This window comes from Podarcis tiliguerta (genome assembly GCF_965153285.1).
Source record: "Podarcis tiliguerta genome assembly, chromosome: 9".
NCBI classification, from domain to species: Eukaryota; Metazoa; Chordata; class Lepidosauria; order Squamata; family Lacertidae; genus Podarcis; species Podarcis tiliguerta.
The window spans coordinates 49,377,950-49,402,258 of record NC_139542.1 but is presented as its reverse complement, the minus strand read 5'-3'; the positions used below and the strand labels follow the sequence as shown (position 1 = coordinate 49,402,258).

The 24,309-nt window shown below is 40.4% G+C and overlaps 1 protein-coding gene and 1 long non-coding RNA gene across 3 annotated transcripts in view; one reads left to right on the top strand and one right to left on the bottom strand.

Annotated features, from left to right (window-relative positions):
- Window positions 1-21,371, top strand: part of ENPP6 (ectonucleotide pyrophosphatase/phosphodiesterase 6) — a 27,584-nt gene extending 6,213 nt beyond the window's left edge. Inside the window, exons 2-8 of the mRNA XM_083458392.1 lie at window positions 1,752-1,931; window positions 7,348-7,459; window positions 8,242-8,383; window positions 11,476-11,655; window positions 13,277-13,414; window positions 17,628-17,751; window positions 21,125-21,371. Coding sequence (XP_083314518.1) covers window positions 1,752-1,931; window positions 7,348-7,459; window positions 8,242-8,383; window positions 11,476-11,655; window positions 13,277-13,414; window positions 17,628-17,751; window positions 21,125-21,330 — 1,082 coding nt within the window. The 3' untranslated portion in view covers window positions 21,331-21,371. The remainder of the gene's footprint in view (window positions 1-1,751; window positions 1,932-7,347; window positions 7,460-8,241; window positions 8,384-11,475; window positions 11,656-13,276; window positions 13,415-17,627; window positions 17,752-21,124) is intronic.
- On the bottom strand, window positions 13,448-24,309 carry LOC310685730. 2 transcript variants are annotated; one of them, XR_014515446.1, is made up of 4 exons: window positions 22,005-24,309; window positions 20,485-20,630; window positions 16,998-17,079; window positions 13,448-14,578 (listed from the first exon to the last, which is right to left on the bottom strand). It is a non-coding gene; the product is annotated as an uncharacterized lncRNA (long non-coding RNA). The 2 variants fall into 2 exon arrangements; XR_014515445.1 differs by having other exon boundaries at window positions 13,448-17,079.

Genomic DNA, 24,309 nt, shown 5'->3' with positions numbered 1-24,309 from the left:
GGACAGGTAGAAGCACTTATGGGATTTTTAATTTTTATTTTATGCCTTAGGTGGAAAAATTATTTGACAAGTCTTTGATGCTGTGCATCTCAACTTATTTGTGATCACCTGCAGTACTTCAGACAGCAAGCTGTCTTGGGCCAACCTTGCATATAATCTTTCTTTCCTTTCCAGCATTTGCCAGTTTGCACCCAAGTTTGGCAGAAGGTGCTGGTATTTATTTATAAAGCTGTTAGGGCTTACCTATGAAGGCTTAAACAATCAGGTAACAAACACTATGCCACATGTAAAGCCCCACAACAGATGAATCATCCCTGCTTTGCAACTGACAGAAATTTGTTGAGATAGAGGTGAGGCTTATGGAGTAATGACTTCTCCACGTAAATGTAGAACATCCAGCTATGTAATATCTTTGTTAAATGGAACAAAATTATTGAAAATATTCCTGTTCCGTTCCATCATGTTTGGGAGAAATACGTGATGCCTGCTACTACTCCCCCTGCCCAAATCATAATTGGTTTTATATTTACATTTTACTGCTTGGATTCTAGTTTCATTCTGTGGTATGATTTTTAAAGATAACTTACATTTCCATGGGTGCTCTGTAGCAGCCAAGAGATCTGAGGTCTTAAATGTCGAAGAATTGCTCATACATGGGAAGAAAAGCATTGGCGCTGGCTTTCCATCCAATTTACTTTTTCTAAATAGGGTTCAGTGCCATTATTATTATTTTTAATTTGCATGTCACACACTCATTCCTTGAATAAGTTTACCATTATTCTTATAATGTTTCCATTGAACAAGAAGGAGCAGTAGAGAACAGGTGCTTGCATAAAGGTAAAGGTAAAGGTACCCCTGCCCGTACGGGCCAGTCTTGACAGACTCTAGGGTTGTGCGCCCATCTCACTCAAGAGGCCGGGGGCCAGCGCTGTCCGGAGACACTTCCGGGTCACGTGGCCAGCGTGACATCGCTGCTCTGGCGAGCCAGAGCCACACACGGAACGCCGTTTACCTTCCTGCTAGTAAGCGGTCCCTATTTATCTACTTGCACCCGGGAGTGCTTTTGAACTGCTAGGTTGGCAGGCGCTGGGACCGAACAGCGGGAGCGCACCCCGCCGCGGGGATTCGAACCGCCGACCTTTCGATTGGCAAGCCCTAGGCGCTGAGGCTTTTACCCACAGCGCCACCCGCGTCCCAGGTGCTTGCATAGGTGACCCTTAAAATAAAAACAGTAAAAGGTGGGCAGCCGATCTTCAACATTAGGGGAGGGGCAAGACTGACAGCTCGTTCCGTTTGAGCACGTTGACATGTACATCTGCCCCACAATCTGCAAGCGAAGAAATCATGAAATTTCTCTTTGCATCTTCTTCACACTAAGTCAATACAACTTAAACTTTCCTCTCCCTATTTTGCATGATATCAAATGCCAGTCTAGGTGGCTTATGACAATACAACTTGATGATGTTTTACCAGTAATTTCATTCATCCATACTAGAAAGGGAGCATGACTTCTGCAGCTCTTCTGGGGGTGCACAATAATAGATACTTTTCTTCAAAACTGCATCTTTACATTCATTACTTATTTGCAAGATTTGAGCTGGAGTAATTCTTTATCTAGTGCCCTCTAAGTCTACGAGAGAGAAGTGAGACTTTATTCTACTTCCACAGGGCCTTGAAATGGGTATGGGGGTGTTATGACTGCTAAACATAACTGAGAAGTGAGGCTATAAAGCAATCCTCTTACCTTCTAGGTCGCCACTGCAATGTCCATCAAATGACTGGGAACTACATGTGGGATGCAAGTACAAATATGTCTTTTGATATCGGCGTGAATCAAGAGAGCCTGCTGCCTCTTTGGTGGAATGGATCAGAGCCCTTGTGGGTCACTATGATGAAAGCACAGAGGAAAGTCTTCATGTACTATTGGCCTGGTGAGTGTTGCTGAATTCTGCACTTCTTAAAATTGCTGACTAACATTACATGTTCTACTTTTTAACTGCTCTAAATGCAACCTCAAGATCGATCGCTCTGGCTCTGACCCAACGCACAGCAACCAGAAGACTCTGTTTAAAAAGCTAAAATACCACCAACCAGCAAGGAAAGTCAAGCAGATGGGAACTGAAACTGGTCCACTTATTGCTTTCTCTTCTAGCATAGTAAGACTAAGAATGGAATAAGAACCCTTCTGAATTAATCCAAAACCCCATCTAAACCAGTATCCTATTTCGTACATTGTCAGCCTAAGGGAACTTGTGTATCTATGGAGGGCATGCAAGCAGGACAAATGGCCCACAGCTACCTCTCACTGTTGTTCCATGGTAACCAGTACTCAGAGGCAAAGTGCCTCCGATTCTGGGGGTAGTATACTGCAGGGTACACACTTCTGCACATGAGGAAGCCTTTAAGCGGATGGCAACACCTATTCTTAGCTATCTATAAATTGTTATAGGCTGGTGGGGGGGAGCTAGAAATTAATAAATGGTAGGATTTTGATTATTTGGGATATGAAGGGAAAACAACAGCTGTGGATGAATTCCTGGGCTAGCCTATGCAGAAATCAATCTGGCCTAGCAAGGGCCATTAAGAAACAGTACAGGGCCACTGAGGACCATTGGCAATGCAAGGTAACTTCCCACCTTCCCACCTGCCCTGAGGCTACCAGGGTAACTGGGTATGATGGCACCGGAATATTTTGGGCCTTTGGTTCAAGGCTTGGGATAGCTGAGAAAAGGCAGAATGATCCTGGCTTCAGCCAGAATGATCCTGGCTGAAGGCAAGCTGGAAGATATGCATTAGACTTCAGTGCTGCACTGCTATGGGGAACGAGCCCCTCTCGAGACGACCATGCTGCAATATTTGGACTCCCACCATCTAAATTCAGGTGTAAATATGTGAATAAATAGTATTTCTTAAAGTTACGACAGCCTCCACCACGTCTTCAATTCCCCAAAGGAGCACAGACCATGGTTGAGGGCCAAGACACCTGGAATCCTGTGCACAACTGGGCAGGGATTGGAGCGGTGCAGCCACAACCAGGACAACAATACTGTGGGATATTGGATGTCATATGAGAAAGATGCACAGGAGTATCTTCACCTTGACTGCAATTTGCAAATCGTTTAATCTAGAAAATACATATGTGCTATTTTTTCAAGAGAAAGAGGTGCCAGAACTCACCACTAACACCACCCTTGTTCTCTTAGAATAGCAATGGCGTCCACCTGAGAGATGCCAGAACTGAACTCCTGTGAGTTCCCCCTGAAAAAAAGACCTGCATATGTCAGCTGCTTAGTGTAGCTGCCTTGAGAACCATGTTAGCACTTACCTACAGTCACCAACAGATGTTCTATCATATATAAATGGATCCTAACATTTGAGCTGCAAACTTTTGATATTAATCTCACCAAAATAGTATTCGGTTAATTCTGTTCATTAGGCAAAAAGCATATTTATTTCAATGAATGTTTTCTAATACGTTTTCCAATAAGAGCAGTATGTTGATCAACATTGTCAATGTATCAGGCCATGCCTCTTATGTATCTGGAATGCCAACATGCAAATATATGCAAAGTTTAACAATTCCCCTTTTCCATTAAAAATTGGCATCCATAACCCAGAGATTCATGGGCACCCCAGGATATATTGGTGTATTTCCTAGTCAGTCACTAGTTTTGCTAAACCCACAAACCACTTTCGCTTTGGAGGTAACATTGAATGTGGAACTATTGACAAAACTCTTGAGATATACTCACTGGATATTATGCTTTATTTCTACAAATGGAGTCCCACGTTAATACTGCTTTTGTAATGGCAATAGTTTACTGTTGCTCCTTATGTGTGTGCCCACTTTGATATATGTGCAGGACTCTGTTTGTTTGTGCACAGAGAATGCCAATGAGGCAGCTGAACTACTCATTCATGTTCTATGCTAATTCATCTCATCTTACCACGTATGCACTTAGTCACGTCTCCCCTCATACAATACTGCATAAGATCATTCAACAGAAAGGGCAGTGTCTCAGCAACAGACAGATACAATAATAATAATAATAGCAATAATGACAATACAAGTTGGCATTTGCTCAATTCTGACAGGCAGAGAAACAAGCCAAGCCATTCTTCCTTTCTTAAATAGGAAACCTGATGAACAGCTAAACTATCACAGCCCGTTAAGCCTTGCACACAAATTGCTATTGCTGTCAGATGTTCTTCAAATCCATCCAAATGGAATCTCATCTTATGATAATTCCCAAATGATTGTTTGACAATGTCAGCCTGTCCAATTTTTATAAATACTTGTACAGCATAATAAAGAATTAAAGTCGTTCGATAAATTTTAAAACATGAATCATTTCGTAATCAGAAAACAGATTCTGAACTAAGTTTTAAAACTGCAGAAACTATTAATTACTGGAGGATTTTATCTTCAAAAGTTAAATTGCACTCAATTAATGTGTCTATTTCAATGGTTAGACACCCTCAAGTTAGGCAGCAACATTTTAAATTATTCCCTGATTAAAACAATTAGGACAAAATAAGCATTAACATTTTAAATACTGCAGAATGCTTAATTAAAATCTCCTGTATTTGAAAGCCACCCAAAACAAGGCATAAAAATCTAAGGCATCTAAAAATGCTAAAAGCTCAAAAATGGTTGAGTCTGAAGAGGAAGGAAACTCCACAGAAACAGTGGAGCCCCTTAGAACATATCTGTACCTGACTTTGCAATGTACACAAGAAAATACTATCGTTTGCTCTTAAAGATGACAGTTCCATGGAACTAATGCTACAACCTGGGAACACTTCCTTGCCCATGCTTGGCCCAGAATGGACCATGGATGAGCACAGCAGGAGTTGGGAAGAAGACTGTATTGTGCCAGGTGTATATCATGGTTCTGAACCATTGGAACCACTCACCTGCAGTCTAAAGTCATACAGTCTAGTCAGAATATTTGTTAAACTTGAACAACTATATGCCTCAGAGCACATGGTATCTCAGAATACATGACATAACTAACATCTGTGCATCAACACTTTTGTGGATCACTGATACTGTTGTGAAAGAACCATGCAAATAAATTGACCGCTTTTGAGCTCCCGATTATTATTGATAAAACGTTACAATCCTCTCATCTTTTTCAAAACTTGATTTAAGGTCATGTCAAATAACATTTTGAAGTGACTATGCAGCTGCTCAGTTTGTTTATAAGAATATGGATGTGTTTACTTCAACTAAAGTTGAATGACCATGTCACTAGTGAATTTTAAAAATCTAAAGCACAAAACCACAAATTCCATTCCTTTTACCCCTCTCCTTCTGATCAAGACATTTCCCAGACCATTTGCAGCAATCTGGAAACCTTTAAAAGAGTTGTGTTATGACATTCGGCATACAACTGCTAAACCAATGTTTAGATATACAATTGGAAAACGATAGAGGTTCAAGTCTCTGTGTCAAACATATAAAGATGCAGAATACTATATATAAGAAAGTGAAATGAAATAGAAGTTTTTAAAGGCTTAAACAGGACCTTACTATATAATACGATACCTACTACTACTATAATACAAAATAGTGCAACTGGGGTAGTTAAATGGTCTAAATACCAAAAGAGATATAGGCAGAGCAATCAGACAGGCTGCAGACGGCCTTTGCAGTTAGTTGTACTAAGCAAAGGGAATAGCCCTTTGTGTAGGCTCTCATCCCCTCTGTTGACTGGTTTTGGAGATTTTTGTAGTTTCAGAAGCTGCAGAACCTGCCTGATTAGAGATGATGATGGTGGGACAAAAATGTGTGCATGCTCAATGGAGAATAATGACTGTGTACCTGTACTATGATTTTGAAAAATTGGTCTTCAGCCTTAGAGCTCACCAAGCTATGCTTTACAAAATCATGCTTTTGCTCACCGTTTCTACCTGCTGGCAAGGAGGAAATACACAATGCCATAGAACTAAGACTCATGTTCAGGTGGGTTTTAAAGTTTAGGAAAATGTGCTTTATGAAGCTCTCTATAGGTCAGACGGACATAGTAAAATGCAGCAAAAAAAAAAAAAAAAGGACCTGAAAGTGGAAAAAGAACAATAATAGAAACCCAAACAATTACTTAAAGAGCAGAAAATGCTACGAGGACCATCAATACCTGGCCTCTTAGGGCAGCTGCTGAGAACTAGTAGTTACTAGATAACACATAAATTTTGAAAGCATGTAATTCATTACTTATATAGAGGGCATCTGACATGCCTCAGTTCTAATTACAGGTAGGTAGCCGTGTTGGTCTGCCATAGTCAAAACAAAATAAAAATAAAATAAAAAAATTCCTTCCAGTAGCACCTTAGAGACCAACTAAGTTTGTCATTGGTATGAGCTTTCGTGTGCATGCGCACTTCTTCAGATTCGTCAGTGTAAGACTTCCCACAATACTTGTTTTCTCCAATGCCACCACCATTTCCCCTCATTCCTCCTTTTGTTTGACTCTCCTGGGACTATTCGAGGAAATACATATTACAGAACTATGATTTCAGGGTGTCTGGGTTATGAAAAACTAAATTGCTTGTGTTTTTTGTTGCTAAGCAGAGCAGCTATAAATATTAATACTAAAACATGGTTCTCCTGTGTTCAGAGCTCACGTTCCCCCCTTTAGGAGTTGCCACAAGCTTCTAGGACTCAAATCAGTGCATTTTTTCTGGGAAAGGTTTGAGGTGACGGAAAGTTAATTGGTGTAAAATGCTTTCATAAGATCCTGTGGGGAAAGAGATTCAACATTTCAGTTCCAGAAAGAGGTTTTGCACATTTGAATACAAAATATTTGGTAAAAGTATTTTTGATTCTAGACTATTGCTGTTCTTAATTTATTGTAATATGGAGCAGTGTAACTGATTAGTCCTATACAAACAAAACTGATTTTTGAATAAAATTAAGAGTTTTTATCTGAGAAAAAACGGTTGAATTTTAAAATAGTTTAATTCTAACAAGCAGCTAACCAAAATGGCTGCAAATCCTTCAGATTCCAGTTCTGAATGTTCAAAATTAGCCCTTTTCTTTTGGGAACATACCAGGAATATACAGAATTCATGTCTAAGGTCAACATTTTTTATTTTCAGATTTTGGGTTTCAAGACGGATGTTTACAGGGTGCCCTGGATATTTTAGGGGAGTGCAGGGGGAGGAGAGAAAGAGGAAGTCCTGGTGCAAAAGCAGAACTTCACTGGTGCAGGCTGGTATATCTCAATCTAAGAGTTAAGAGTCCCTTTCAATATATCCATCCCTATCTAAATATTGATGACATTATTTAAATTCGTAATTCAAAATTCGGAAGCTGAATTAAACTAATTAAACACTTTGCTTTAGGGTGTGAAGTTGAAATCCTTGGAATTCGACCTACCTACTGCCTACCATATTATAGTGTTCCAACAGATGGCAATTTCTCCAATGCTGTATATAGTGCTATTGAGCTTCTGAGGTAAAGTAATCAAATGTTTTATTTATTTCTCTAATCTGAGGAGTAAAACCTTCTTCCCCATAAGAGTAGCAGCATGATATTATAACAAAGGTAATTCATTTTGGTTTTCTGCATTATGGGAGATGCGAGAAAGGACCCTTAATTGAGATAATTCGGGGAGGGGGTGGCAGATGAGGGGGGGAAATACGGCAAAGACCAACAATGTTTCCCTCAGCTCCCTCTTTGTTTTCATCTCCAGTTAAATTTGACACACAGACACACACAGATGGGGAAAGAGGAAGAAGTCAATAATGGTTATGAATGTAGCACTTTCCAAATGAAGATTTGTACCTATTTATACAACTGTCTTCCCAATGTACAGTATTCTGAAGATTAGTTCGGCATGCTAAAAGCCACTGAAAGCATCAACACAGACTGTCATTACACCATAAAAACTGGTTGTGTGAACTTTACCATTAGTTCCGAAGCAGCTCCACTTGGAACGGCCTATTTACTTGTTGACTATATCTATAAACTGTCTTTTGGACAAAACATTTAGGGTATAAAAAAATGGCTTACAATATAAGAAACAATGGTCCAATGAGGGGAGGAAGAGGCAAATTAGCAAATTCAGGAATGTAGAGGAATTAAAAAGAATGGCCTGCGCCTTTTCTGTCTGCAACACTTAGCTGCACATAGCATGAAAAAATCCAAGTCTTAGTGTTGATTCTGAAAGATGCTTCAAAATAGTAGCATACTATACTTGTTTTACACCTAACTCTTCTGTGGTGTTGCCACTCTAGAAGGGGCAGAGCGGATATGGCAGCAGTGTATTATGAACGGATTGATGTAGAAGGTCATCACTACGGTCCCTCATCTATTCAGAGGAAGAATGCCTTAAAAGCAGTGGATAACGTATTGCACAATATGACAAAGCTTATCAAGGTTAGTGTTACTTAGAGGCTACGGGGTCTGTTAATTGCCCCACAGCCCTTTCCTTATCTTTGTTAAACATTCTTTGTAGCTGTTCATCAAAGGTTTCATCACACCTTATATATACATCTACACATCGTTTGAAATGGTAACACACATTGTACCTGTTCCAGATGTGAGTCATAGGTACTTGTGATCAAATCAATGCATGTAACTGCTTCAAATGTGACAGGGTACACTTGCTGTACTCTTAGCCATTGCTGGATGTGAAGGTGGCCATTGCTGGATGTGATGTCATAAAATGCATAAACACTGCTACCGCTTACACACAAGGAAATAAAGGGAATAGTATATGCTGTGCTTGCAATGGTTCCCAAACGGCTGGCTCCAGATAGTGAAGAAAACCAGTTTCGTCAGAGCTCCAAGGTAAGCTGAGGGCCCACTGCCACCATAGCAAAGTCAGAATGCCAATGTATGCACGGAGTACCCAATAAATTTGGTGAGAAAGTGAGAGGATTGTCAGTTTGTATGCTCCACCTCTTCCAAGTTAAAAGGGACACTAAGTGCCTGTCTTCAGGGCCCTTAAATTACCCAAGTCCTCAGGCTCAGTATCAGGCACCTTCAATTGTAACATCTACAACCCTTCCTCAGCCACCAACCCCATTTAGGCCAAATCGTGCTTTCCAACTAGCCACTAAAGGAGTCATCATAAAAAGGAAAGGGGGAAGAATCTATTTGCCCACTCCCCTGCCATTTGAGCACTGAGCAGAACTGGGAGAAGCCTCTGTCTGAAGTCTTGAATGTGAAACATTGGGGTGACTGGGTACATAGATTCACATGTTCCCTCAAAGAATGATTAAATCTACCATATTAAACTAGAAAATCAGTGGGCAAGGACTGCTCTGTTTTGCTTTCTTGGCATCCACTGACATTTTGCAGCTATGTAATAAATGTAGTGGGACGCGGGTGGCGCTGTGGGTTAAAGCCTCAGCGCCTAGGGCTTGCCGATCGTAAGGTCGGCGGTTCGAATCCCCGTGGCGGGGTGCGCTCCTGCTGTTCAGTCCCAGCGCCTGCCAACCTAGCAGTTCGAAAGCACTCTCGGGTGCAAGTAGATAAATAGCGACCGCTTACTAGCGGGAAGGTAAACAGCGTTTCCGTGTGCGGCTCTGGCTCGCCAGAAGCGGCTTAGTCATGCTGGCCACATGACCCAAAAGCTGTACGCCGGCTCCCTTGGCCACTAAAGCAAGATGAGCGCCGCAACCCCAGAGTCCTAATGATCAGGGGTCCCTTTACCTTTACCTGATAAATGTAGTAAACGCATTTAGCACGCATAACAGATTGATTCACGTCATCCAGATTACAGCATACAATAAGCATGAGCTAGCAAGATAAAACTGCAGCCTGCCTGCTCATCAGTGTGGGAAGGTGGAAGCAAATTTAATTGATTCTGCAATAACTGCAAGGTTATTCTCTTGGATCTCTTGGATCTTTAAAAGCCTTTCATAGCTTGCAACCTTGTATCCATCTGAACATTAAATCCACCAGCACTCCAATATTTCAAGACCTACACATATAAAATACTGCTCAGGAGGTTAGAATGAGTGCAAGTAGCAAAAGGGTTTTATGGTGTTGTTCCTGCTGCTCCTCATTTTATGCTAGTCCATAGACTACTCGATTTAGCTTGGCAAGACATGGTTATATTTTAAAGAAACTATAAAGAATCAGAGAAAGTTAGTCTGCAAACCAAGAGGGCAGTAACTTAGTTGTGACTAACAGCAGAAGCAGATGTTAATCTCTCATTGTGCTACTTCTGAGGGAATATTTATTGTGCAGCCACAGGGAACCCACCAAAACCAGCCTTCCTCTGGCAAATGATCCCTGCTCTGGTAGGAATGTGTAGTTGCACAAGTATTCACTCAGAGAGGTTTGCCTTGCACCATCATTACATATCTTTAGGCACCAGATAAAAACATTCCTCTTTACCCAGGCCTTTAGCCATTAAATAATCTAAGGCCTGTTAAAACTGGGTGAGGGGATGACTGTTATTGTGATCATTTTATTATTATGCTGCCTGTTATGCTTTTTATTATGTTTTTATTATTGATGCTCTGTAAAATGTGTTCTTAATGATGTACACTACCCTGGGATCGTTTGATAAAGGGCAGGATATAAATTGAATTGATGATGATGATGATGGTTTGGAACATCAAATTGTAAATCTCTACCGCTTCCAGCCATTGGCACCAAGAATGAGGGCGGGGATGCAGAGACTTAGGTCATTTCCACATTACCTGTTTATTGTACTTGCACCTTGATTTGTTTGTGGAAAGTTTGCAGGGAGGCTAGACAGTTTTGGCTATTTATTGAATTCTGAATTGTTTGCAGGAAGGCTGTATGATGCTGCATCAAACAATTCAGTCCATTTCTCCATCACTTTCCTTATCCCCCAAAGCCCAAGCTTTTTGTGGGAAGTGGGTTGACTGTGCAAGACTGCCACACCAACTTTAACTGCGCAACCTGAATTTGCCAGTATAGGAATGAATCCTACCCAAAAAACAGCACATCTGGAAGGGCCCTTACACTCAATGGTTGCATCCTGATCACAGTGTACAGTGGTACCTCGGGTTACATACGCTTCAGATTACATACGCTTCAGGTTACAGACTCCACTAACCCAGAAATAGTGCTTCAGGTTAAGAACTTTGCTTCAGGATAAGAACAGAAATCGTGCTGCGGCGGTGCGGCGGCAGCAGGAGGCCCCATTAGCTAAAGTGGTGCTTCAGGTTAAGAACAGTTTCAGGTTAAGAACGGACCTCTGGAACGAATTAAGTACTTAACCCAAGGTACCACTGTATAGCATGTATATTCCATCTCTAACTAGACCCATTTATTTCAACTTAAGTGCAATTTTCTCTGAATCAAGACTAGAATGTTATTTGATATCAGCCCCTTTTAAGCTTGGAATGGTGAAGGGATTATTCCCCCACAGCACATTTTCTTCTATCAGCATGGCAGGAATGGTGAATCTGCTTACCGAACTGAAAATGGGAAGTGCATTGTGTATTTTTCCCAAGCTGCAATCACAGTCTTTACTATCTTGACAGGACAAGGGCCTGCAGAATGACCTGAATGTCATTCTTTTCTCGGATCATGGGATGACTGACATTTACTGGATGGAAAAAGTGATCGAGCTGAGAAATTGTATCAACATGAGCGATGTTATACAAGTAAAGGACCGAGGTCCTGTTGTAAGCCTGTGGCCAGCCAAGGAGAAGCAGTCTGAGGCAAGGGACCTTTTCTCTTTCTTTACCCACTTTGTGCCAATCAGGGGTTTCCCCCTCTTTCCTGTACCGCTTAACACCCAGTTCTGCTGCTTGGCCTCCACACTCGGGCGTTACTTGTGCATTCACAGGAAAGAACCTGGTCCTAGTACATTCTTATTAATTATTATTATTATTATTATTAATTACAGTTGTACCTCAGTCGAACGTTCCGGCTCCTGAATGATCGAAAACCAGAAGTGAGTGCTCTGGTTTTCGAAGCTTTCTTTTGGAAGCCGAACATCGGGTGGCTCTTCCACAGCTTCTGATTGGCTGAAGGAGCTTCCTGCAGCCAATCAGAAGCCACGCTTTGGCCAATCAGAAGCCGCGCTTTGGTTTCTGAATGTTTCGGAAATTGAACGGATTCTGTTCGACTTTAGAGGTACGACTGTATTATTATTTTATTTTATTTATTAAATTTGTATACCGCCCTATACCCATAGGTCTCAGGGCAGTTCACAAGATAAAAATCACAAAATAAAAACCCAAAATAAATAATGAAATAAATAAAACAATCAAAAGAACAAAACAAAAACAGCCCAATAACCCCCTGAAGGTCTACTGAAGGTGAAGAACCTAGACTAGGAAGAATTACACGTCTTCTGCTAGTGTCCTACAGCCATGCATCGTAGCCCTAAGGCAGGCCCTCCAGATGTTTTTGGTCTACAACTCCCATGATCCCTAGCTAGCTGGACCAGTGGTCAGGGAGGCTGGGAACTGTGGTCTCAAAACATCTGGAGGGCCGAGGTTGAGGAAGCCTGCCCTAAGGCAATGATGCTATAGTGCCCTTAACAAACTAGGCTCAGCCTAAGAGATTGGTCCATCCTTTATGCATCATCATGACCTCTGAATCACCTTCCCATCAATAGGTCAGATTTTATCAGCAGGGTCTACATGTCACTTTAAACCACAGTTGAGCTTAACTGAGGCATAAAGGCTGGGGCATGGAACAAAAAGTGGCCACTTGGCTCCTTCCTGTGCCTTCTGCTGCCATAATGCTACCAGCCAAGCCGTAGTTTGGCCAAGTAACGTGTACAAAAATGCACACACTATGGCAAAGGGTGCACAAAAACGCATATTCATGAAAATAACATACAAAAATGCATTACATTAGGGAAATAGGATTTGCAAAATTATGTGTGCAGTATTAGGCAAAATTCACTGACAATTTTTTGTAATAGTAAATTGATGTGGATATGTGGAGAACTGAAGAAAAATTAGAACTTGAGAAACCGACTTCGCCAGACACCATTTCCAAGTAAATGTGCACAGGGCTGCAACCTTAATATGTTTCAAAATATTACTCCCTAGCTTTGTGACTGGCTGAGCTAGGAATGCAAATACATTATTTCTCAGCAAGATGGGGGTGCAGAAGTCTAATTTCCCCTCCTTTAATTATATCCAAGCTCAATATTTTAAAAGGAATATTTTTCATGGGATTTTCTGCACAAGTTAGTAAGCCCACAGTGTTCCCATAATAGCTGTTTTTAAAAGGCCATATATCTTAGGGCAGTGTGATGCTAGGGCAGTCCATGCTAGCAATTATGATGTGCATTGAGGCTTCATAGCTTTTCTTTCTTTGCAGGTATACAACAAACTGAAAAATGTGCCACATATGACAGTTTACAGGAAAGAGGATATCCCTGCTCGATTTTATTATAAAGAAGGGAAATTTGTCTCTCCTTTGACACTTGTCGCTGAAGAAGGATGGTTCATAGTGGAGGTAAATCATCTGTGTCAGGGCTATACAAGTTGTGACCCATCAAACAGAAGACAGGCATGAATAGTGGCCTGTCTGGTGCTTCATAAGTCCCCTGTTTTTTGTTTTTGTTTTTTGCTCTATAGCAAAACCAGGAAGTTTAATAAGTCCCTTGTGGGCCACCATACATGGTTGATATGCTTTATTTTGCTTGTTGGGTCATAGGTTGTACTGATAGTTTGTATGAGTCGTTTTAAGCTAAGGCTGTGTTTCAATATAACCATATTTGGAAGAAAATTAAAGTTAACATATACTGTTTGAAAAGCTGAAATCACATTTTCATTTCAGGAATATAAGGAGATATTTACATCTATTTTAATTAACTGGTTTATTCTAAAATTATTTTCACAATATCTAGTACAGGGTGGATTAGCATTTTACATTAAATGTTTTCTCTCTCTAAATGTTAGAAACATTGCTGATACTGGTAAGGTTCTTCTGGAGTAAGTAGGTCTCTTCCTACTCTTAATTTTTTATTGTTTCTAGCTTTTGAGAATAGCTTTCCACTATACCAGTTGTTCCTGAACCACTTTCATTATTAACAGAACAGAATTTTAAAAATAGCTTTTTATTATATAGCGAGTAATTGATTTTTAATTTCCTCCCTATCAAAGGGACTGTAAAATGGCTGCCAAACCTATCAAATATTGTATTTGATATATTTTTAAGGTGTTATTGTAGAAAATGTCTCAGCAACTCAAAATGTTTTTTTCTTCTTAATTGCTCCATCTCACATCATTTTGAAAAGGCATAAGCAGAACACAGATGTCAGAAATGTCTTTGTCATGTTAGTCATCTGCACCATTTTGCATACAATCAGATCTCATTTTTAAGCTTCCTACCATATAGAACACCTACAGGTGTAATGATTTTCCTGTCTTGAGAAAATCTTCAATTCTACATCTGGTCCTAAATTATAGCCCAGTGGTTAAATTCACTTTGATTTCTTGGGTAACCCTCAAACTGTGGGTAGCACATAATGGTGGGAGATTTCTTGGTGTGGGGAGAGGGTGTCTAGTCTTGCTGCTGAGCAACTATGTGCAGTGGAGTGGAAGGCCAACCAACCAGAAGAGCCTCTGAGGTGTACTTGCCTGGAAGGAGAGTCAGCATCCAAAGTCAGGTCCAGTCCTAGGGTCAGGCAAACAGCAATCCATGTCATCAGATAGTCCAGGGATCAGGGAATCTGAAGATCGGGGGTCAAGACAAGCAGGAAGCAGCAAGGTTGGGCCATGAACTGCAAGTGTTGTTACCAGCACCTGACTGCTGCTGGAAGCTTTGCTTAAACAAGCTAACACCAGCTGGTTCTCATCAGTGTCTCCTCTTCTGTGTCGTTGAAGGCTGATCAGCTGCAGGTGGAGTCTCTCCACCTTCAGGCTGCTGTTCAGCAGGCAAAGCTGACTCCTGGCCCATGACAGAGGGACTGACAGTCTTCCAGATATGGGAAACATGGTATAGTTGAATGCAGTTTTGCAGCTCACAGGAGAAACAATAGTGTGCAAAATGAAAGTAAAATTTTAAATCTTTTTAGTAAAAGTGAGTGATGATGCGTGTGCCTACTTTAACAGATTATCAGCATATCATCCGTCATTTTGGATACACACACACATTTAAAAATTACAAAAGATTAAAATAAAACATAGTTTACATGGTCCAGGCACACCAGCTGTAGGGGGAAGTTGGCAGAGCACCTCAGCCAGCTATCTTGTTCCAGTTTGTCTGTATCACCCATTACTGTCTCTTTTGTCTTGGAGGCCAACTGCCCAAAGCAGAGTTCATTAGAAGCTGGTTGACACCAGGAGAGCAGTCAGCCCTAGAAGTCTTCTTAAATAAATAAAGCTGAATTTCCAGCTCAATACTATTTTAACCTTGGTTGCTGTGGTTCTTATTATGATTGTCCTGTTAGAGGACTCCAACGCGGAAACACAGCTGATTTGGTAGGTGTCTCCTTTCTTGCCCACCATGCCATATTCCTTCCAAAAATTAGTAGGGGCTGCCATGAAAACAATGGCCTTACACACATCTGGAGAGCTGTCAGAACTGATTTATGATTTGTTACTTTTTATTACTTCCCAACAAAATATAGGTACAGTTACCTTGGGTTTGGGTCCTGCCAGTGACAAATATGCAAAACTTGAATGTCACTGGCACGACACATTATCACTTGTGTTGGATTTTAGGCTTATACAGTGGAGAGATGCATGATTTCTGCTACACACAGTTGCAGCATAAAATCTGCCACTGCTTCCAGTGATGGGGTATTCAAATTCCACTTCCTGTATGCCAACAAGAGTGAGCAATGGCTCGATCCAAAGAATGATGCCCTTCCAATTTATAGCTTCAGTGAATTTGAGCTAGTAACACAATAAACTGATGCTGGAATCCCTTTTGATTTTTATCTCCTTCTATTTATGATGAGAATCCTTGCCTGTCAGCACTGTAGTCATTAAAAAAATAAAAACCTTTAAAAACTCAGGAGCCCCTTGAGTATCCATACATTTCTCTGTATTTAATAGTCAGCAGATGTACTAGATAATTGAACAATTCTAGCTGACAAATTAAATCTGTTTCCTTTTCTCTATCTATTTTTACTGACAGCACTCAGAGTGAACAAAGGGGGAAAATTGGCTCCCCCTTCTAACTCCAGAGCCCCTTTACACCGCTGCTCTGTTTATTTCATTTCCAGGCTGTCAGTGGTCTGCACAACGTCTACCACGTTTGCTAGCATTAACCTATGGCCTGCCAAGTCTTACCTAATTTGTAAAATAGTCTTATGCCAGCATGACATAACTTGTTAAACCTTTCAAAATTTGCTAGACGTTGCTGTTGGCTCATCTAGCAGCGTATCAAAACTAATAAATCAAAAGTGCCCTCTGCTCAGGTCCACGTATGAAGAAAATGCCTATCAGTGCCTGTTGAGAATGAAGTCCAAAAGCACAGCAACTTTCAGTACATAAAATCAAACATATTGAATGTATGGGATAATACATTCAAATGTATTATAGTTTTTCTTATTAAACTAATATGTCACCACAGTAGTTCAGCTAAGGTAGAAGTCAAAAAACAGGGCCAGAGTTATCAGAATGACAATGGAAAATGGGGACTGTGTTAGTGAAGCATACATTCCTGTAAAAGAAGGATCAAAGCCAGCTCTTCTCAAAACCATTGCTTGCTGCAGCTGTTGTGGCTGAAGTGATAAACCACAGTTTATTGTTTAAAGGTGAATGTGCGGTGTGCTGGTGCACAGGGCTAAAATTGGGCCACTTTTCTCTTTCCCATTTCTGCTCCAGTATTTGGCTTAGCATTATGTCCAAACTTGGGCTCATAGGTTGTATCTCTCTCTCAAAAAAAAATAATCCCATAAGTTATAATCAAAGTTTGTTCTTGGCTTACTGGTACAGTAGTGTTTTGTTTGGTGGGAGACAAACAAAGGCTTAATTGTGGTTTAAAAGATGCAGAATACAGAACAGAACTCTCTAGTATGGGGGTTCATGGGGTAGCTGGAAGAGATACCAAGGCCTTTTCTTAAATTTCCTCGATGCTTACTCACAAATATCTCCTTGATAGACGAGTCATCCTGAATTGTTTTCGCAATCATGGATGTAGCTTGGAAGGATGTCTGAGCTTTCTTCCTGCTCTTTGAAAAGATGAGGGCAGTCACTTCATAAAACACTATTGACCTGTTTGTGTTAATATAATATTGTGTAATGGTATTTAATCTATATCAACTAAAAGACCAGTTAAACCCATTTACACAGGGCTCTCATCTAGGATGCCCTTCCTATTTTTTATTTTACCAACCCTATGTCTATGGAGGACTAAGTTGCAGTGCTAAATTAAAACTAGCATGGCAATCCTATACAGTATGCACACTTATCTAGGGCATGTCTCACTGAACGTGGGACTTACTTCTGAGTGGGCATGCACAGGATTGTGCTTCAGTCATTTAATGTGTAGGCTCTGTATTTGTAGTGCTGTATGACCTTTTTTCAAAACAATTAAATACAATTACTTAATTTAATGATTCCATTCTTTAAATCCATTCATCTGGATGATCACCTTTACTTGGAAGGAAGTTTAATTAGTTTCACAGTGGAACTTCTTCTCAATAACTATGTTCAGCACTGAAGCCTGGGATGTGTAACACACTCACGTTAAACAGAATTTCTTTCCCCTGCAGAGCAAAGAAAAGCTTCCATTCTGGGAGAATGGAACTGGAAAAAGAGATGCCTGGCAGAATGGTTGGCATGGCTATGATAATGAATTGGTGGATATGAGAGGATTCTTCCTTGCATATGGGCCAGGTAGGTCAACTGGAGAAGTAGATAATCACCCTATTCCTTCCTTGCTTGCAACAGATGCAGTTTTTGGTGCTCTCTGTTGAGTGTATGTGGACACTAGTTAATTGTGCAGATTCAGTCTTTCTGCTACAACAAGTGTGGAAAACCTGTGGCCCTCCAGATGTTATTGGACTCCAACTCCCATCAACCTCAGCAAACATGGTCAATGGCCAAAGACAATGGGAGTTGCAGTTTAGCAATGTCTAGAGGGCACTGTGGGTTAAAGCACAGAACCTAGGACTTGCCGATCAGAACCCCGGAGTCGGTCACGACTGGACCTAATGGTCAGGGGTCCCTTTACCTTTAGAGGGCCTAAGGTTCCTCACACTGTGCAAATGAAGCAGAAACAAGTGTTACTCTACTTCCAACTTCTATGCCTTGTTTTACACTGCTTGGGAAAATAGCATATAACTTGCCTTACCAGCGTATTTCCAGCGACTTTGTTAAAATATATTGTCCTAGCCATTATGAACTACATAAGGGAGCACAACTAATAAAATGTCTTTCTGTTTAGAGAGCACAGAATGAGAAAGTGTAAATCTTGCATAATATGGAATCTTATTTAAATCCTAATCCTAAATCTGTCACGGGCCAGAGCAATATACGCAGTATTTTTTTTATAAAAATATTTATAACAAAATATACATCACAGTGGTTTGCAACAATATGAAATCCTAAAAAGTTAAAAGCAAGTTAAAAACCAAAAGAATTAAAAACAAGCATCAGTATACCATTGTGGGGGGTGTACTCTTTATTGCCTGCAAAGGCCTGGTGGAATAGAAAGGTTTAAAAGTTGGCACAGAAGGTGACCGCTCAATCTCTATTGGCAGGGTCTTCCACAAGACTGGGCTGATGACACTAAAGTCTCAGTTTCTCAATGCTGTAAAATTATTTCCTTTCCCCGCCCTCCAAAATAGGGGAATGTTTATTTTGTTTAATATTACAATGCACAGACATTGCAGTTAAAAGTAAACCTGTTAAGTACGGTAGGTCTGTGTAAGCCTCCACTCAAGGATATATATTATAGTTAAAGGCAATTTTCTTTTGAAAGCTATGATAATTGTGCTGGGTTGAGAGGTTGCCAGTAGTCTGAGATTTCATCAGCTACTTTGGATGTTCTTGAGTAATATTGGCAGAAGGAAACATTTAGCTGTGCCCCCCTGTGTTTATCAAAAGTCTGGCTTGTCGTGAACTGTTTTTGTTCTTGGAGTTGCAAATTTTGGACCCCTCTGCCTACAGTCAAGGCTCTGTGTACTTTTTATTGTGTTAAAAGAAAAATAATCCATCATTCAAACCTTACGGGGAAATTATCTCTCTCCACTCACAGTAAACAAGGAGCAATTTTTCAAACATTTCACCTTGATCCAATCCTTAAACTATTCATGTTACTTGTCTGTTATCAGAGGAGTATCTTTATTTGTGAAAGCATTGAAAACCAGCTTTTGTTGGAGAAATAAGTTCTTTCTACTGAACTCAACAAAAGTATTCCAAGCAGTACTTTTTGATTTCCTGGAACCAGAGCAATTCAAAATTATTCAAGGCTAAGATGAAGTCTCACGGTCTATCCTTTGTCTGTTAAGCATATTCAGTCCAAAGTACATCCAAAGTCATCTCCCCCTCACAGAATGGGGTGGATAAGGTTCATTATTTCCTCAATTGGTATAAAAAAAGGCTATATCACCAGCAACATATTCAACTGCCTTTGATTTAACCATTGTGAAAAACCACATCCTATAATTATAATTGGGAGGACTGAGTTGGTTCTTTATTATCAAGTAGGACCCAAGCACAAAATGGTAAAAAACATGTGGGCGTGCATTTATATATATTCTTGCTATGTTATCTCAGTGTCTTACATTGGAGCATAATGCCTTATATTGATTCAGACCATTGGTCCATCTAGGTCAACAGACCCTCTCTGAGGTGTTAAGATTGGTAGTTCCTGCCAATCTAGCAGTTCGAAAGCATGCCAATGCAAGTAGATAAATAGGTACCACTGCGGTGGGAAGGTAAACAGCATTTCTGTGCGCTCTGGCTTCCTCCCCGGTTCCCATTGTGCCAGAAGCGGTTTAGTCATGCTGGCCACATGACCCAGAAAGCTGCCTGTGGACAAACGTCGGTTCCGTCGGCCTGAAAGCAAGTTGAGCACCGCAACCCCAGTCACCTTGGACTGGACTGAACCATCCAGGGGTTCTTTACCTACCTTAACCTTACCTTGTTGTAAGCTGAAAATGCAACTCTTTACCTAGGCCTTTGACACCTGAGAGATATACTTTAGGACCCACTGTATTCTCTTGGTTGTCATTTGATTTACCTAAATCATGGCATGGCATGGCATGGCATGGCATGGCATGGCATGGCATGGCATGGCGAGGCGAGGCGAAGGGAAGGGAAGGGAAGGGAAGGGAAGGGAAGGGATCTTAATCTTAATCATATTATTATCTATACTGTCTGGCAGCAGTTCTTCAGGATCTTAGGCAGTAGGCCTTCCCAGGGCCAGCCTGGTGATGCTCGGAATTGAAACTGCAAAATAGATGCTTAACAACTGAAATGTAACTGTTCCCCATAGCTGGACATACTATGAGTGGAAAAAGGAAGTAAAACATAATGGAGCAAATATCTCAAAAGTTAAGATTATCAAGGATACTAACAGAGCTAATGTGGCACGACAGCAATATATGGAGAAACGGAACATACAGTCAAAATTACTTTGCAGAAATAAGCCTTAGCTGGATTCTGTCCCAAACTGATCCAGGATGGCAAGGACTGCAGCAGAGTTGTTACTGTGAAATTCATCCAAATTGGATCCTTCTGCTAGTGGGAAAAGTAAACTGCGGCATAACCTGAAGTCAAGATTCAGGGATGTGATTAAAGGCAAAAGAACAGTGGGTAGCAGACAACGCCAAACACAGAATACAGGATACCAAACCAACAACAAAATGTTGCTTAAACAATACTTTTGGAAATACCCACACCTGCTCATGGTCAGCAAGATCCAGTCATTAGGTTAGGAGGTTCTTCCATGTTCTCTCAGATCCTCTGATACTGGACCACAGGGCCGATTCACAACATGCACTAATAACTGTGCAGTAGCGACTGAAAGCAACTTCACATTGAGGCTGACTAACTGGTATAGTAAGCCTTCATGAGAGTACTATGGGGAAAAGTGAACATTTAAATGTGGACCATGCTTGCTAACTTTTGTTTGTGTTGCTAAAGGCTTTCTGACCTCATGCAAAAGTGAGGCAAACGTTTAATTTCAGGTGATATTAATTTAGCTTGCAGCATTGCAAAGTACGCTACTGATCTAAAATGCCTCATTGTCATTTTGTTTCAGATTTCAAGTCTAACTTCAGAGCCGCGCCAATCAGATCAGTTGACGTTTATAATGTCATGTGCAAGGTTGCAGGAATACAGCCTTTGCCAAACAATGGGTCCTGGTCAAGAGTGCAGTGTATGTTAAAAAATAATGCCAGTTTGGCACCATCATTCCAGTGGAGCAGCTCTGTACTGGCACTACTTCTGTTTGTATTGTTTGTATAACAGATCTTGTTACTCCGGTCCCAATACAATGTCAGTCAGTGTGTCCAGTCTTTTTTTTCCATTCGTCATTTGAATAGCAGTATTAACAGAATGCTGTCTGGGAGAAGATTATACATATGCATTTCTAAAGCATCAAACTCAGCTTCACGTGTAAGAAACATTATGTAAGCTCCTAGTTCTGGGGCATGCACTACCAATGAGGGAAAGAAGCAACATTTCCCATGGTATTTGTCTCCAGGTCCCTAACCAGCCTCTAGGTGAAACAAGCACATGCTTAAGACTAAAAGGTCTACACGAAATCTAGCCATTCTGGTCCTAGAAGTCTTCCTGGCTTTGCATTTATCTACATGTAGAAGGTATATGGAAAGCTCCATTTGCTGATTAGACAGCCACCCCCACTTAGGCTATCCCTTAAGCCAGGTGTGGGCACAATTCAGGCTCGAAGGATCTACTCTACTTGTATCCCCCCACCTTTAAATCAAGATCCATCAACCTGAGCTTGGTACAAATGACTCTGAGCTCAGCGTATTACCAGAACTGACCTGAACTTAGAGTCCTTCCACAAAATAGATCCATGGTTTACTACTACCCTCCCCAGTGGGTCTCCACCCCATTTAATGCTTAATTTTTGTTACTATTGATCAGCTAGGAACAAGAAAGCTTTGCTGATGTACCTCAAATTATCCAGAGATCTACCACTTGAGCCATAAGCCCTTCTCCATAGGCACCAAGCATTTGTTCCTAAACCAATGATGTTTTACTTGTCTATGGCCCTCCCTGTATTTCTGCTTTAAGCTGAAGACTTTGGCATTTGGCACTGTAATGGTAAACATTTAGATCAGACAAAGTCTCCTTGGTTTTACCAGAACTTAATGGCAATGCCACTCAGCTTCAGATAAAAGTTCCAGGTGCTAGTTTTCTATCCTGGCATGGAAGTTACCTCACAAATGTCACAAGTCACTTCTTCATTCCTGTTCTGTGCTAATGCTGTAGATCGGTATGATTTTATTTAGCTTTAGCTTTCTTTAAAATATTTCCAGTGAGTAATAAAATAAAGAGTCCCTACTCTTTGGAAGTCAGGTAACCAAATTTAAAATGTGTTTCCAACTTAACCTAATGCCAGAGCAACCATGTGTGATTAGCATTTCCTTGCATTAAGGTCATTCAGATAATTGAGGTTTTACTGTCTAGAAAAGGGAGAGATGCCAAGCCCTTCCTCTCTTTTAAAGAGATAAGAGTTAATTCGCTCACCATAATTGCAAGAGAAAAAATTCCCTTAACAGCTTGAAACACCAGTGTGAATGTTAAAAGCAACTTTTGAAAAATTCTATGTAAAATTAAATTTTTAAAGATTAAATATTCAAAATTCTTCATAGCTTTGGCTTCTTTAAACAGAAGATGTATCGAGGATTACAACTATGCATGAGCTCCTGCATGTCTCTGTGACATAGACACAGATATTAACCCTGACAGAAGAGTTCTGCAGTAACTGGTAAACCTTTATGCAATTTTTTAAAGTTCAAGTGAACCATCAAATCCATTCGAAGGAAAAATAAATAAAAGAAAAACAGTCTTTTGTTACCAAGCTATTGAGTATACAAGGCAATATAGTTCTTTCTAAGCATTTGCAGTAGCTGGGGAACAAGCATCTATTGTTTAAAAGCCTGTGTCATTCATTAATAGAGCAGGCACTTTGAATTCTTTGGAGCACTCTCCATGCCTCACCACTAATAATAATAATAATAATAATATTTCAAAGCCATCACAAAAATTATTGAATTGCAGGTCAATTTTTCAAGAAGATACCCAAACAGGAAGCACTAGGATATGCAAACAGTACAGAAGTCCTTTGTGTTCTTGTGAACATTTTTGGGGGGGTATGCTTTGCCTTTCATCTTTCATCTTCTTCAAACTTGAATACATTTGTGCCATCCTATGTATGTTTACTCAGGAGAAAGCCTCTAAGTTCAACAGGGCTTACGCCCAAGTAAGTGAGAGCACAGAATGGCACCTTTTGTTTTCTATATATACAATGAGAATTTAGCAAAACACTCCATTCATAACAGCTGAATTATCCTGGTTTGCACCAGAAGGGATAGAGTTTTGAACTGAACCATTATTGTATCTGTATAGAAAAGAAGTGCCTTTATTGACTGATGCCGAGCCTCTTCCACAGTAATTGTGGTGGGACAGAGTTTTCAATATGTTCCCAGTTTAATGGGTGGGGGGTTGTGCAAATAGATACAGCATGATACCTCACTAACATGCACCCCAAAGATAACAGTCATTCATAATGGAAACAGAGAAGCAGCTATTCTTAATGTTGAATGACCTTAAGAGGACTGATTGAACCACTCAGTATTTTTGTGTCTTTTGTACTGATTGATGTTATACTTTTTTTTTAAGTCAGAGATGTGCACTGCAACATTCTAATGTGTACATAGCACAATTTGATGTGTTTTTTTAACGTATAGATAGGGTAGGAATGGGGGCAGGATTTAAAGAAACAATGAGTGATGTTTGGAATACTGGTAAACAATAGACTAATATAAAAAAAACCAGCAGGATCTTGATATCTACAGTATTACGCATTATTGCAAATACAATATGTTTACAAAAAAGCACTAAACAGCTTGGTCTAATTGTGAAATCAAGGCAACCAGCTTGGTCCACTTATCTGGGCCAAGAAAAACATTTAACATACATTTTTTAAATAAAAAAAATGCCAGTATCATAATTACAGCTGGTGTGTGGGGTTTAACACTTTCCTTCCCTGCTGCACTCCTGATGAAATAAAATTGGTTCCTCTGAAGCTACTATTTGCACCAGAAGGGAATCTTCCATTAGGCTAATGGGGGGAGGAAGGGTCCTCCCATGAAAAATGAAGTGATTTTCATCTGAATCACTGTAGGGGATGAAAAACTCTTCCCCCTTGCTATGATAACGATGATGATGAGACCCCCCCCCCCCAAAAAAATC